The following is a 15,827-nucleotide window of genomic DNA, read 5'->3' on the forward strand; positions in this document are numbered from 1 at the left end:
TGGTGTGAAGAACTTCAGAAGTGCTAGACTCCCAGTTGTCTATTTTGGAAACCAAAGCCAGTGTTTAACTGAAATTCATCAACTGAGTCCAACCTCATCTGAGGCATTCTTTAGGGACTCTCTCCCCTATCCTGCCACTTGGCCTAAGCCATGCTCTCAGCCCCTCTGGTCAGCTAGCCTGTGGCCATATGGCATAGGCCCCTGGCAAGCCTGATGGTGCATGCATTCACAGATAGTCAGGGCAAATGCTTTTCCATTAAACCCCCAAGATAGGCAGTTGAAACCTATTGATTCCGTTGGCAAGAAGATCATTTGCTCAGCTAACCTGGTTTTATGCTCTAATAAAGTGGCATTCCTTCTGGGCAGGTACACCTATGCCTTGTAGGGCATGGCCAGCAAGATTTTGCTGTCCATTCCATAAGACCTCACCAAGTAAATTGCCCAAACAATACAAGATAGACTCAATGAAGCAAATTAGGTGTTGAATGCAGTTTGGGACCACAGCGTAGGCCACAGCATTGCCACCTATGTAGTGCTTCAAGGGCAACCCCAGACACAAACAGCCAGCTTTGCGCGGATGTTTAAGTATCCCATTTGGCCATCTAGAATGTTGAAAGAGAAGTCTGACTCTGCACTTTAGCAATTCAAACATAATTGCACCACTGGTCGATCCCTAGGGTTAATGTCCCCAGCCAGACAATTCCACTGCCGGCTACTCCTAAGGCCTGTATTTCCGGCAGCATTAGCCTTCAAACAGCAGACTCTGTGCTTTCAGGACAGAGGGTGTGGTGGCAGTCCGTGCCATTCACTCTAGCAAACACAGCAATTTTCTAACTCTTAATCACTTGTGGCAGGGGCACCGGTGTTGCTTTGATTTCCCCTCACTGTCCCACTATCCACTGGTGAGTGGACAGATTTTGGTATTTCCTCCCTGCTGGAAATCCATCATCTTAGATTAAACTGTTTTATAAGTTGTTAATCAGAACTATGTCCTGCCTCTTGTTTCCTTCCCACCTCTTATTCCCCACATCAGTGCATTTTTTTGGTGAACCACTCCTCTGTCTTGACACTGGCTCATGTACTCTCTGCCTGATATCCAGGAACCTGAATGGTATCCCTGGACTTGCAGCATGTGTATTTTAATATACCTGTCCTCCTGTCCTTAAAACGCTACCTTGGGTTTCCTTGAGGTTTTTCATCACAAGCCAAAGTCCCACTTGAGCCCCATGTACAAGATTATTTTCATAAGTGCAATCCTGGACACAGGAGATCAGGATAGGATGCTGACCTTTCTGGCTCTGTCGTTTATTTCAAGGATGGATCTTAGGATTCTTCGGTTCCAGGCCTTGCACATCCTTCTCATCCTGCATGACCGATGGCACATGCAGATCCTGAAGAGGAGCCTAAGATTCTAGTAGTCCCATCACTGGAGTTGCCTCTCCGACTTTGTGGTGACCTTGCATTATAGGGCTTGAGAGTTCATGTGGTGGCAGTAGAGTGCCAACCTGGCAGTGCTCTCCCTTCCCCCACCTAAATGTCCGTTATAACAAATGCATCATTGGAGAGACCTTCATGGGGAGGTGGTGATCAGGAGCCTCTGCTATCAAGAGGATAGCCAGCTCCATATCTACCTTTTGGAGCTTTGAATAATCCGACAATCAAGGGAATGCTGGTACAGGTCCTAACGGACAACACAACTGCTGTATACTACAACAAACTAGGAAGTATCCTGGTTCGTTATGGACTACAGGCTAATAATGAGATTGGCCTGGTCACATGAATGCAGCATTAACAAATCCCCAATCACCTCTTACAGCCTGGGCCTCAAGCTAAAAGACACCAACTTGAGGGTGTTTTCCTGCTGTCTCTTCTCCATTCTGACATGTAAAGGGCCTAGGACCAGAAATCCTGGCTCTGTAACCTCAGACCACCATATAAGCATTTGCCACAGCAGGGAATTCTTCTCCTGGGCTTCACATTACCATCACACCTGGGTACAGTACACCACAGAGTTCCTGGGTGGAGGTAATTTCTTCTAAGAATGGAGGATCCCACTCCTTAGTACGACCCACCACACAGAGGTGTTTAGGAAACTTTACGTATGGTCACAGGATACCTTTAGAGTTGTTAGTTAGATAGCCACTTCTAGGTGCAGCTCACTTCCAGTTCAATATCAAGAAGACTGCCAGCCCGGTACATCACTTCAACCCTCAAGTGCCAGCTCCTTGAGCAACTCACTTCCAGCCCCACAGACAATGAATACTCGCTTGTGATTCTTCTAACCAAAATAGCTAAAGGCCACATGTGGACACATAAGCACCTCATGCATCTGTTCTAAACACAATTAATGAAGACAATTTATCTCCAACTAACATAACGTACGTCAGTACTTTTTTTTTGCACCTTCTAGTGTGGATCCAAAGCTCTGCTCCCTTTTTGTCAGTCTTCTGATGACTTCTGAACTAAATCCTGTGTGCTGGGGAACCAAGTTCCCTTCTAAATTGACAGCTATCCAAAAATTCACTGACTGTAGAAAGAATATGTTCACAGACCCACACACGGTGTGTTTCTGGTGTTTGGGCTCAGGACACTCCAAATTGTGTGGCAAATGTGACCTTATGCAACTGAAAACGATCCGGGACCAAGAAACACAGCTGTACGTTTGTAAACATAATAATTAGTCCTGGCCCTCACATAGGTCCCAGTTCTGCTCCAAGCTACAGGTGTGGGCCCAGACTCCTTACCATGACTGTTCCTGCTAAAGGTCAACTTTGTGGCCCAAGTAAGTAAGTCCAAATCAAAGGTCAAACATGCAAACGAAAAAAAGCAAAGAAGGACTCAACCCCATCCAGAACTGTATTCAAAGAGAAGGTGCAAGGGTATTACATTGTCAGTCGGTGTTATCTTGGGACCCCATTCACAGAGCTGATTTTCCAAGTGATTCTACTTCTCCCATCGGTGATGCTGCAGCAGATTGTAGCCTTCAAGGAGGCCATGCTACAGATTTCTGATACATTTCTTGCTCCTTCTGGGGCTTCTTCTGTGCCAAAGGAAATGCAGGGGCCTCCAGTTTGGTTCCTACCAGCAGATTCTTGGGGCTGATCATGGGCCCAGTACAGAGGTCCACTATAGTTGCAAGAACTGAGCCATGCCTGTCCTAGTCAGCCAACATCAGAAGAGGATCTGGTGGTGATTTCGATTTCTGACACAGAACAGAAGTCAGCCCAATCTCCCCTATGTCTTGCTAGGAGGCTACAAAAGCTCAACTAGTAGTCATTTAGCTTGACTCTGAACCAGTGACTCTACCAGGCAGATGCACCAGGCTTTTTGCAGGTTTCTCCCTAACTTTCTGCCATAGTTTGCACTATTAGCTGCTGGTTTTCGACTTTGCGAGGGCACTGAGGACTGCTGTCCAGACCACAGTGACAGTGTTCTTTCCTTTTCAAAATCGTATGTTTATTTGGGTGCTCCCAATTGGCATGTGTTGACTTACTCACAAGTCCCCAGTATATAAATCCCAGGTACCAAGGGCAGGTAAGGCTGGCTGTTCACACAAGGGGTGCGACGGTTGAAAGTGAAATGAAAACATGACTTTCTGCTGTCATTGCAGACTGAAGAGGCTGTGCATGCACTGCACCCTCGGCTTTGCCATTACCACTATTATCAAAGTTCACTAGCCCCTAAAAAAAAAAAAATGATTATCTATCTATCTATCCTCTAAGGCAGGCCTATGAAGCCCTATGGCAAGGAGCTGTATATTGTTAAGATAGACATATATTTTTGATCTGTCTATTTAGCAAAGCCCTAAAATGTCAGTAGTTGCTGAGGACAGTTAGGTAGCCTTATAAGGTAAATGCAGAGTTACAGGTTGGCACTTCAATGCGTCTAACTTCTGACTGACAGAAGCTACCTAGCTATCCTATGTAAAATATAAAATTAAAGGGGGCATCAAATGTGACTCAACGGTGCGGTCGACATATATGTCCAATTTAATGCTGGCCACTTTTGTGAAAAGATGCCACTCTTTGACCCAGCTACTCCAGTGACTTTACAGAGTCCCTGGGGCTGAGACAGGTTTCTGTCCACCTATGGAGACATGTGAATGACTCCCATCCCGAGATTAAAGGCTGTTGCTGCACTGTAGATGTGGCCCCACTCCCACAGAATGTTCGGTAAAGTGTGTTAGCCCAAAAGGCATGGATCACAGGGCCGCTGTGACCATACTTCTGCGCAGAATACCCTTTGTTCCCCATAGACTGTGTAGAGCAAGGGCCAAGGAAGGGAAAACCGGTTTCAGAACCAGTTTTCCATGGACGTGCAGCCCATAGTAGCCACACACCCCGAGGTGTGCTACTAAGAACAGGGTAGAGCCATGATCAAGTAAGGGAAAACCGGTTTCAGAACCATTTTTCCATGGGCTTGAAGCCCTTGGTAGCCACACCCACGTAGTGGCTTACCAAGGTCCTCACACTCGAGGAAGACATCAGCCATGGTGGTTGTGGCATGCAAAATGCATTTTAGAATAGCTAGGTACTGCACATCACCGGAACGGTCACCAGGTAAGCGGGACCCTACTAGCCCATTGGCTATTGTCCACGTTGTCCTCTCAGGGCACTTTGTTGAGATATACTGGTCACCCTGGCACCCAAAACTGTAGTAATTGCTGCATCTGGTCCAAGGATGAGAAGATGACCACTTTTGTGCCTTTGGAAGTATTGTGCCTGTGGAAGTACACAAAGAGAGGCTGCGACTTTGGAGTGACTGTACTTGCTGCACTGTGGGCTACTGGCATTTGGACCCTGTTCTGCATGCCTGGCTTGGGGAAAAGTTGATTTCCTGCCCCAATCCAAAGCAGAGACTCCAAGGGTCAGTTGGCTAGAGCCACCAAACATCATTGAGGACATTAAAGCTAAAAGAGTCAAAACCATGTTTCTGGAGGCCATAGCAGCTGTTTTGCCGCTACCAGACGCCAGGCACTTAGATGCAACTTCTGGCTATTCTCAAATAGTCTGTTTGAGTCTGCTCAACCCGTGTGTGTTGGTTCTGACTGGATTCATCCAACCCAAGGGACACTAGCCCCCACCGAATATTTGCACTGTTACCGCAGTGTTGCAAGAATGAAAGGTCTGCAGTAGCAGCCCTTTGACCCTGCGTAGAGGACTTCGTACGACACAGAGATCCATGGCTGGAGTTGCCCCCACTCACCTGTGGACCAAGGGCTCGACCTGACTTCGTCCCTGTGGACCACACAGCATTTGGAGCATCCATTGAGTATCCTTAAGCCTGGATCCCTCAGCATTAGGACCACTCCATAGAAACCAATGGTGGTGGTCCTGTAAAGTTTGGAACTCACTTTAAAGGTGCTCTAGTAGCCAGGCAACTGTCCAAAGATTCTTTTTGAGACTCCTAGACCTCTATCCTGTTGGATTTGGTCGCTCAGCCTGGGTCAGAGTCGCCAAACTCACTGTTATGAACTATTACACATTTTTCAAAAGTTTACTTAGTTTTGACTTGCCAGTGCTTGTTTGCGCTTAATGTCAACATTTTTAAATGCTTTAAAAATTCATATCTCAGAACCCTCTGGTGGATTTTAGTCAACAAGGACTCTAAAAATTCATAAAAATGTGCTTTATGTTTTTATAGATTATTGTTGTGTCTCTTTCTTGTTTGGTGACTTTCTTTTTCCATGTTTTGGCACTGTTAAATGCTTTAGATATTGTGCCTTTGCTAAGCATTGCTGCTCTGTGCCATAGCTACCAAAGGGTTGATCTGAACATTAAGTAAATAACTTTGACTAGACCCAAGGAGACACATGCGAGTGTACTGCATGATAAGGCCCCAACCCTATTATATTGTACACCTACTTTCTTAAAATTATCTTTTTGGTCTCTGACTCTGAACAGGGTAGACCCCCAGATGTAGATAATGGTGGGGAGGGGGATCTTTTTCTCCTCCCTTACTATACAGATGACAGATTTTACATGAACATGCAAGATGCCAGTGGGCTTGGTACTTCCAGTGAAATGTAGTTTGATTCACCACTTGGACCACCACTGGAATAGAGTGCATCATTTGTAGTAGTAGTCTGATGTGAGCTGACATCCTGGATTTGCAGCTAGCTTTAGCTGAGACCAATATAAAAGCCCCTATGATTTGTAGCCTGGGCTAGCCACTGCTCAGCCTTCGCTCCTCTTTAACTAGGTCCTCACAGATACATTGCAGACCACTGGGCCAGGCATCACAGACTGTCTATTCCGATACTGATTTTTTCACTAAACATCCTGCTTGATGGAACTTGTTGGTTCAGGATTCAACTAGCATTTTGAACCCCAGTTAATTCCCCATGGCTTCCATGGGTTTGGAATTCATGAGGATTGAGGCACTTGGAATGTATTTTCTCCTCTGGTAGCCTGTACTGACACTGGTGAAGGACAAATTCAAAATGCTCCTGCTGTAAGGATTTTCTCCTTACCTAAAGGTCAGGCTTTGGCCTTGTCGTGGTGACTGCCTTCCTCCTCCGCTGCTGCATGTCTTCTATCCCAACATTTTGCAGCAGAGCCAACTGTTACATCTGCAAGGACGTGACAAAGTCCTCGTTGGTGGCCACATTGAAGTCAGGCACCTGCTAGATTTGGTAAAGCAGGGGAAGGTAATGCTGAATATTTACCACTACATGATCATTTCAACGACCCTATAAAAATAAATAATTTTAGGTAAATATTTAGGGGGAATTTTATATGTTAAATTTCTAGCCAGTGTTCTCCTCACTTCCAGAGGATGGACTGCGCCACTGTGGGATGTAGATACCATTTGTGATTCGTGAGACTCTGCCTACATAGCTCGCCCACTCCGACATTGAAGGATCCTGCCCTGATCACATAAAGGTTTGACACATGTTTTTTCTCTAGCTTGTAATGCCTCAATGGGACCTTAATTTGGTCTTGAACCACCTGGTAGAGTCCTTCAGTGGCAAAGGGGATGAGCTAAGCAGGCAGCATCTGACGGATCACAAATGTTACCTACATCCCGCAGTGGCACAGGCCATATTCTGGAAGTGGGTGAAACCCTAGCAAGATCTTTTTTGCCACTGTCAAGAAGATGCAGTTTCAAAGATTTTGTACATTGTAGTTTCCTCAAGAATACGCTCTAGGAGATGCATTCTGACTGGAATGGAGCACTGGACTCCTGTACACCTTCCCTCCTCTGCACCTCTTTCCCAGAGTTCCAGTGGCCTCCAATTGGACTAGGAGAGTGTAGTAAATGAAACTCCTGGCATGACCATCAGTCCTTTGATCAGGCACGCACTTTGGGAGAGTTTTCTCTCGCAGCAGCAAGCCAGGGCCCTTCACCCAAACTTGTACAATCTATACGTCCATGTGTGCAGATTTAGCGGCGGCAGTTAACTGCATTTGATCTGCCAACTGAAGTGGTGGTCATTCTCACCACCCGGTGTCATTCACAAAGTCCACTTAAGCCAGGCTATGGGAGAAATTTGTAGCCTCTTGTGGAATCTGCAAGATTGACATTTTAAAAACAAACCTGTTGGATGGTTTGTTAGTTTTGTCTTTGATCACCAAGCCCTTGCAGTGGGGACTTTTAAAGTTTTTTTCCAAATCCTTGAGCCTTCCACCTTTGTCCGACCAACCTCCTTTCTTAAATCACTTGTTGTGATGAGGTTTATAAAAGGTTTTACACAAGTTTTTTTCTCTAGTTTGTAATGCCTCAATGGGACCTTAATTTGGTCTTGACATTTCTCATGTGTACGAACCGATTCATTACTGCTTGCTGCGTCTCCTGACTTAGAGTGCCTTCCATATTGCGATTACTTCAGTGCATGAATGAGCTCCAGGAACTGTTGGTGCAACAATACTACAACATTCTGTTCCGGAAAACTGGTTGTGAGTACTCAAGCGATCTTTTTGCATTAGGTTGTTATGTCTTTGCACATCATGCAGTCCATCACCTTGCCAGAGTTCTTTACCTATACCCTCCCATCCTCTACTCATCAAAAGAGAGGAGAGGCTCCATCATTCAGTCCCCAGAAGGGTTTTAAGCTTTTATGTTGATGGTACTAAAGACCACTGTGTGAACAATCTGCTTTTTTTTAATCTCCAGAATTAGATGTATTCTTCAGAGGAACAAGTTACTTACTTCTAGTAATGCTTTATCTTGTGGATACTCTGCAGATCCCTCACTGCTCTCCAGCCCCACTGTTCTGTGGAGGGGCCTCTTTTTAACATCTAAAAAGGTCTCAAACTAGAGTCTCCACACTGGTAACAAAATTGTTTTGTGCTCTGCGTCTGAGGGTGCGTAAAGAGTCAATCAAGAAACTGACGTTGGAGTACAGCCATGGCGCCTATATAAGTCTTTGCTCCGTCACTGCAGGGGCAGATTAGAGGTGGATGCGAAGCCACACAACACCATCTATTGGTATGCAAGAGCACTGTTGTAGAAACATGCGAATCCAGTCTGGCGCCTGGGAAATATTCTAAAGATGAGAAATTAGCAGTTCGAGTATCCACCAGAAAAAGTGTTACCCAAAGATAAGTAATTTGTTCTTTAGGTTTGTTGTGTTTGAAGCCATCTTACTCTGCTGGATGAACCTAGCTTGGGATGGGGCTGGCGCTATTTTCCCTATTATATTCTTTTTTGATTTCAACTTTAATGCTGAGCAGTGTGCACCTGGTAGATGTGAAGCCTTTTCCTACTTAGTTAAAACATTTTATCTTTACTCCAGCTTTGTATCATTGCTTGTCCTTTCATCAGTCTGTTAAGTAAGGCCTTATGTCTACGTGCAATGTGTTTTCTTGTAAATGTGGCTACTAGTTACAGCTTTCTTAATAAAGGTCTGCGAAAACTCGTGCTTCAAGAATGCTGAAGACAAATGTGTAGTCTTAATGACTTGCTAGTTTATTCCCTCATATTCTGTGAAGGCCATTTCCTTCACCACACACATTCTTTCATGCTCTGATTTATTTAACACCTTGTCTCTTAAAGTCCTTTTTACAATCAGGGATCACATTCCCTCTTTATATTGCTACTAGTGTACAAGAGGACAGGCCGAGGTATATACTGCTGCTTTCTTAGCCTAGCTTTCCATTCAGCCTAACAGAATGAACTAGCAGTCACCACTGCATCCTTGAAGCTTGCTTATGACTGGCATATATCTAGATGAGAAACCTGGTTTTGATGCTGATTGTACCTTTAGAGGGTAGCGTGAGGCACCACACAGCCATAAAACATTAAACTGAGAATGTTAACAAGTTTAATGCCTATGAAGAAAAAACATAAGACCTTAGTTTGCTTATCCTTATTGTGCTCTTGTTTTGTCAAAAGGATTATGATGGAAGAATCCTGTTGTGAAAATGAGTTATTGAGGAACGAGGACCAGATAAGGTAAAATGCAGTGTCACTGAACTTGTTTTGTGGTATATGGTCATAATCACCCAAAATCAAATACAATTATGGGGCCACTGTTGATTTTTCTATTGATTTTCTTTGCTCAGAGATCATAAACGTCTGATTTCTACAGAAGTTAAAAAAGAGTCCAGTCCAGAGCAGCAACATTCTTTCAAGAATCTCTCAGCCAAAAGTAAAAACTATGATCACAAAAGTAAGGTTTACCTTTTTTTTTATTTATTTTTATTGCGATATCCATTAAACATATCTAATGTATTTGCATTGATTTTCGTTTGAAAAGGAGGTGCCTGATTTTTCTTGAGAGTTAAATAATTTGAAGTGTTGTAGGTCGTTTATGGAGACTTAGAACAGGCTAATTAGATAATACATTATTACAAATTCAGCAACTTCTCAGAAAGCAATAGTGTTTGATAGCGAACCAATATCTGTTTTTTAAATATTTTAAGGTACAAAATGATGAATGCATAAAATCACCTGCTGATTAACTTTATCACTCCAAAGCCTAAACTTCTCAGTTCTGGAGTGTGCCAGCAACCAGACACCAGTTGAAACCTCTGTTGAAGTAAGCTGAGAACAGAGCAGTAATGGCTATTCTCGGTGGGTAATCTCAGTATGGCCCCTTCTTCTTTCTGCTCCTCCTCTTTTGAGGATAATACCTCAACATTACTTGCTCTGACTTCAACCAGGGCACCTCTCTTAAAGTTAAGGTGCACCACACCTGAAGTGCAGTATCATATGGTATTATCTAGCAGTCACGAACATCATTTAATTTGTGTTGCTCTACTGAAAAAAAAATTCATCCAAAATGTAGTTCCCATTTTTCTCCCACCCACAGTCAATAATGTTAGAAGGACATCACCTGAATTACTTAGGCTGCTACTTGACAGCTATCTGAGATGATATCCCGTAGACCTCCATCCAGGATGTGGACATGTTACTTCCTGACCTCCTTGAGTTTTTATGGGTAGGTTTGTTCCCATTTTTAATAAACTGTAGTAATCACTGTTCAGAAATAGTAGAATACTGGTGGAAAACTTTAAAGAATATTATCTGATTCCTAGCAGACATAATGTTAAGGATGAAAACTTGTGTGCCATTGAGAAAAGCACTTAGTATTCACATATGCACCAATCTTTTGGATACAATAGATGCAGTTATGAAAAACGCTCTGTCTTAAATAAGACTTTGCCCAGCAGTTCGAAGGATGGGGTCTTCGACACCTATTAAGCCAGTTTTAGTTATGAAGGAAAACCAGAACTGACCGCTTGTAGAGCCCCTTGGACATTCTCCACTTCGAAAGAGGCCTAACCTTAGAACTTAAGGGGTAGAAACGGCTAAACCTTTCCTGAAGGAACCCTACAGGAATTGGAGAATGAGGACTCGCTGGCCGCCCCAGGGCCATTTGGTCCTGATGAAGCCACTAAACCCTTATAGGACTTAAGGAACATAGCTGAAACATACGGACCTGTGGATAAGAGGGACAAGTACTAACCTCAACTTCCCAATTTTTGAGTTTTTAATTTCTTATCAAAAGGAACAATAATATATTGTATTCAAGTTTCAACTTTCCAATATTCATTTCAGTGCTTACAAAAGATCTCTGCTAAGAGCGCCTATATCTGAGCCCACCTAGCCAGAAGCTACTTGCATCACCATGTGAAGAGCACACTCGATGATGAAATATGCCACCTAAATGGGCAAAGGGCACGTGCGGTTTGTTAAATGATACTCATCATATGTTACCTGTTAGAAATGGGGTCGCTAGTTGGCGGATGTATACACCCATGTCCAAGTAGGGACCACAATCCTAGTCAGGGTAAGTCTCACACACACAATCTAAATAATCCTGTGCACAACCTCTAGTTGCTTGGCACTGAGAAGTCAGGCTTAACTTAGAAGGTAATGTGTAAAGTATTTGTGCAATAAATCAGACAGTAACACTGTGAACACACCACGAAAATAAACCACACAGGTTTAGAAAAATAGATATTATTTATCTAACTAAAATAAGGTCAAAACTACAAAGATCCATAGACACAAGTTGAAATCTCACTTTTAGAAGATTTAAGAGAGTCTTAATCTTTGGAAATAAACAGTTGTCTTTTTGTTAAACACAGTACCTGGTATGCGTCAAATACAACGACGCACCAAGACCGCAGAGGAGGAGATGCGTGGAAAAATAAGGTGGTGCATCGAATTTTGTGACACAGCACAGATGATGCATTGTTTCTTTCCACACTGCAAGGGGTTTGCTTCATTTTCTGGCACTCCGTCTTGGTTCCTCACTGCGATGCGGGGTATTTTGACACCCAGGGACGATACAGGGAAAAATCCTTGATGCACTGGAAGAAGGCACGGGCGCTGCATCGATCTGGTAGGCGATGCGTAGAATTTTCCATCGCAAGGCAGGTGCTGTGTCAAATTTTCACTCGGGAAGTCGGGCTGCGTCATTCCAGTCAGCTGTGCAGCGATTCCTCTGTCGTAATGCAGTCCTCGTGTCGATTTTGGCAGGCGGTCGATTTTTGACACACAAGGAGTTTCCTGGAGAGATGAAGTCATTTTGGCCCAGAGACTTCAGAAAACAGAAGACAAGCTCAATCTAAGCCCTTGGAGAGATCACTTTTGCCAGAGTCCTTCTCAGAAAATTGAGGCCAGCAGTCACTCTCAGCAAAGGAGTCCTTTGGGCAGCCAGGCAGCTCCTCTGACAGGGTGCATACTTAGGTCCAGAAGTGTCTGAGTTGGTGGGGTGAGAGACCCACTTTATATACCCAAAAATGCCTTTGAAGTAGGGGTTACTTCAAAGAGTGGTTTTGAAGTGTGCAAGTTCTCCTTTCAGTGCAGTCATGTCTGATAGGGTCCCAGTAGGGAGTTTGAGAGTCCATTGTGTGAGGGTAGGCCACTAGCCTTTGAAATGTAAGTGTCAGGCCTCCACCCTTCCAGCCCAGGAAGACCCATTCAATATGCAGATGAGTGCAGGTGTGACTGAGTGTCCTGTGTTTGTGGTTGTTTGGGTGAAATGCACAAGGCAGCTGTCAAACAGCCCAGATGTTGATTGGAGACAGGCTGAAAGGCACAGATTGTTTTTAAGTGCAGAGAAATGCTCACTTTCTAAAAGTGGCATTTCTAAAATAGTAACATAAAATCCAACCTCACCAATTAGCAGGATTTTCTATTACCATGCTGGCCATTCTAAATATGACCTGGTTACCCCTTTCAGATCAGAATCTACCACTCAAAACTTATGAGGGCCGTCCTTATGCTAGTCTATGAAAGGAGCAGGCCTCACAGTAGTGGAAAACGAATTTAGGAGTTTTTCACTTCCAGGAGATGTAAAGCACATAGGTACATGTCCTACATAGCACCCTGCCCTATGGGTTACCTATGGCATACCTTAGGGGTAACTTATATGTAAAACAAAAGGGGTGTTTATGGCTTGTCAAGTATTTTCAAATGCCAAGTCGACGTGGCAGTGAAACTGCACACACAGGCCTTGCAATAGCAGGCCTGAGACATGGTTAAGGGGCTACTTATGTGGGTGGCACAATCAGTGCTGCAGGCCCACTATTAGCATTTAATTTACAGGCCCTGGGCACATGTAGTGCACGTTACTAGGGTCTTATAAGTAAATCAGATATGCCAATTGGGGATAAACCAATGTCACCAAGTTGAAGGAAGAGAGCATATGCACTTTAGTACTGGTTAGCAATGGTAAAGTGCGCAGAGTCCTAAAAGCAGTGTCAGAAAAGTGGAGGGAGGCAGGGAAAAAGTTGGGGGATGATCATCCAAAGGCTGTCAGGTGTACAGGAGCTTCAATAAAAGCATCCTGAAAAACAAAATAGCTTTATGCATTGTCCAGAATCATTGGGCGCTTTATATTTTTGTTTGTGTGATATGTGTAGAGGCGAGGATATGTATTTCCTCTTGCTTCATCTAGCGTGATAGGTCCAAGACCTCACCAATCTGCTATTGCACCATTGCTAAAAGATTGCTGACTGATGGTTTACAGGGAGTGCAGAATTATTAGGCAAATGAGTATTTTGACCACATCATCCTCTTTATGCATGTTGTCTGACTCCAAGCTGTATAGGCTCGAAAGCCTACTACCAATTAAGCATATTAGGTGATGTGCATCTCTGTAATGAGAAGGGGTGTGGTCTAATGACATCAACACCCTATATCAGGTGTGCATAATTATTAGGCAACTTCCTTTCCTTTGGCAAAATGGGTCAAAAGAAGGACTTGACAGGCTCAGAAAAGTCAAAAATAGTGAGATATCTTGCAGAGGGATGCAGCACTCTTAAAATTGCAAAGCTTCTGAAGCGTCATCATCGAACAATCAAGCGTTTCATTCAAAATAGTCAACAGGGTCGCAAGAAGCGTGTGGAAAAACCAAGGCGCAAAATAACTGCCCATGAACTGAGAAAAGTCAAGCGTGCAGATGCCACTTGCCACCAGTTTGGCCATATTTCAGAGCTGCAACATCACTGGAGTGCCCAAAAGCACAAGGTGTGCAATACTCAGAGACATGGCCAAGGTAAGAAAGACTGAAAGACGACCACCACTGAACAAGACACACCAGCTGAAACGTCAAGACTGGGCCAAGAAATATCTCAAGACTGATTTTTCTAAGGTTTTATGGACTGATGAAATGGGAGTGAGTCTTGATGGGCCAGATGGATGGGCCCGTGGCTGGATTGGTAAAGGGCAGAGAGCTCCAGTCCGACTCAGACGCCAGCAAGGTGGAGGTGGAGTACTGGTTTGGGCTGGTATCATCAAAGATGAGCTTGTGGGGCCTTTTCGGGTTGAGGATGGAGTCAAGCTCAACTCCCAGTCCTACTGCCAGTTCCTGGAAGACACCTTCTTCAAGCAGTGGTACAGGAAGAAGTCTGCATCCTTCAAGAAAAACATGATTTTCATGCAGGACAATGCTCCATCACACGCGTCCAAGTACTCCACAGCGTGGCTGGCAAGAAAGGGTATAAAAGAAGGAAATCTAATGACATGGCCTCCTTGTTCACCTGATCTGAACCCCATTGAGAACCTGTGGTCCATCATCAAATGTGAGATTTACAAGGAGGGAAAACAGTACACCTCTATGAACAGTGTCTGGGAGGCTGTGGTTGCTGCTGCACGCAATGTTGATGGTGAACAGATCAAAACACTGACAGAATCCATGGATGGCAGGCTTTTGAGTGTCCTTGCAAAGAAAGGTGGCTATATTGGTCACTGATTTGTTTTTGTTTTGTTTTTGAATGTCAGAAATGTATATTTGTGAATGTTGAGATGTTATATTGGTTTCACTGGTAATAATAAATAATTGAAATGGGTATATATTTTTTTTTGTTAAGTTGCCTAATAATTATGCACAGTAATAGTCACCTGCACACACAGATATCCCCCTAACATAGCTAAAACTAAAAACAAACTAAAAACTACTTCCAAAAATATTCAGCTTTGATATTAATGAGTTTTTTGGGTTCATTGAGAACATGGTTGTTGTTCAATAATAAAATTAATCCTCAAAAATACAACTTGCCTAATAATTCTGCACTCCCTGTATATATAAATTTAGGGTGGACTCTGATTTGTATTCTGATGCTCCATTGCTTCCTCACCTATTATTTTGTACAACATCAGAGGAATATTTTTGTACAAAACGTAGAGGGGCATTACTATCAGCCGTTCTTCCACAGAGGTTGGTGAAGTTAGTGGTGTATGACAGTCCCAGAAATAAAAAATGAGACAGTATCTCTGTTGTACCGGGAGAGAACTCCCTGTACATCCATAACATTTATTCTTAGCTTTAAAGCAGCTGATGAAAAGCAGAGAAGAATGCCGAGCTGGCCAAAAAAAATGTTGCCCAGTTCGGCATTCAAGTGTAATCAAAGAGCATCTTCCACCTTAGCCAATGTACTTTGATCACAGAGTTCCCCACCATATCTGTCAGGTAGGGCTACTCCAGTGAAGGGCAAGGCTTTAGTGAACATGGCAGACCACAGGACAAACTAAAAGTGCCTTTATTTAATCATGGATAGCATATCTGTGAAGGAGAAAATAAAATATTATAGGCCAAGGTTCACCTGCAATCTAGAGTTCAACTATGCTGACGAGCCACATTTAGTATGCCTTTGTCAGTTTCCAAGATATATCCAGAGATTGTTAACTACTGGCAAAAGCTTCCAGCTTAATTTTCTGGGACAGAGAAAAGTGCCTGTTCTTTGCACTTAGTCATGCCTTCATAGAGATGTTCCCTCTTTAGGGTATGATACAGTACAAATGCTCCTAATATCCCTTTCCACTGAAAACGAACAAACATTGGAGATGCCTCCAATAGGCATATTAAAACAAGCTCCCTCAATATCTGCTCCTCTGCTGAAGCACCGTCCTTCTCTCAGACCATTCTTTAG

At 43.6% G+C, this 15,827-nt stretch overlaps 1 protein-coding gene across 1 annotated transcript in view; it reads left to right on the plus strand.

Annotated features, from left to right (window-relative positions):
- The window catches only part of TERF1 (telomeric repeat binding factor 1), a 282,827-nt gene that overhangs the window by 182,688 nt on the left and 84,312 nt on the right, over nt 1-15,827 (plus strand). The window contains exons 8-9 of the mRNA XM_069220352.1: nt 9,337-9,396; nt 9,507-9,613. Of these exons, the coding sequence (XP_069076453.1) occupies nt 9,337-9,396; nt 9,507-9,613 (167 nt within the window). The remainder of the gene's footprint in view (nt 1-9,336; nt 9,397-9,506; nt 9,614-15,827) is intronic.

Source organism: Pleurodeles waltl, chromosome 2_2 (genome assembly GCF_031143425.1).
Source record: "Pleurodeles waltl isolate 20211129_DDA chromosome 2_2, aPleWal1.hap1.20221129, whole genome shotgun sequence".
Classification (NCBI taxonomy): domain Eukaryota; kingdom Metazoa; phylum Chordata; class Amphibia; order Caudata; family Salamandridae; genus Pleurodeles; species Pleurodeles waltl.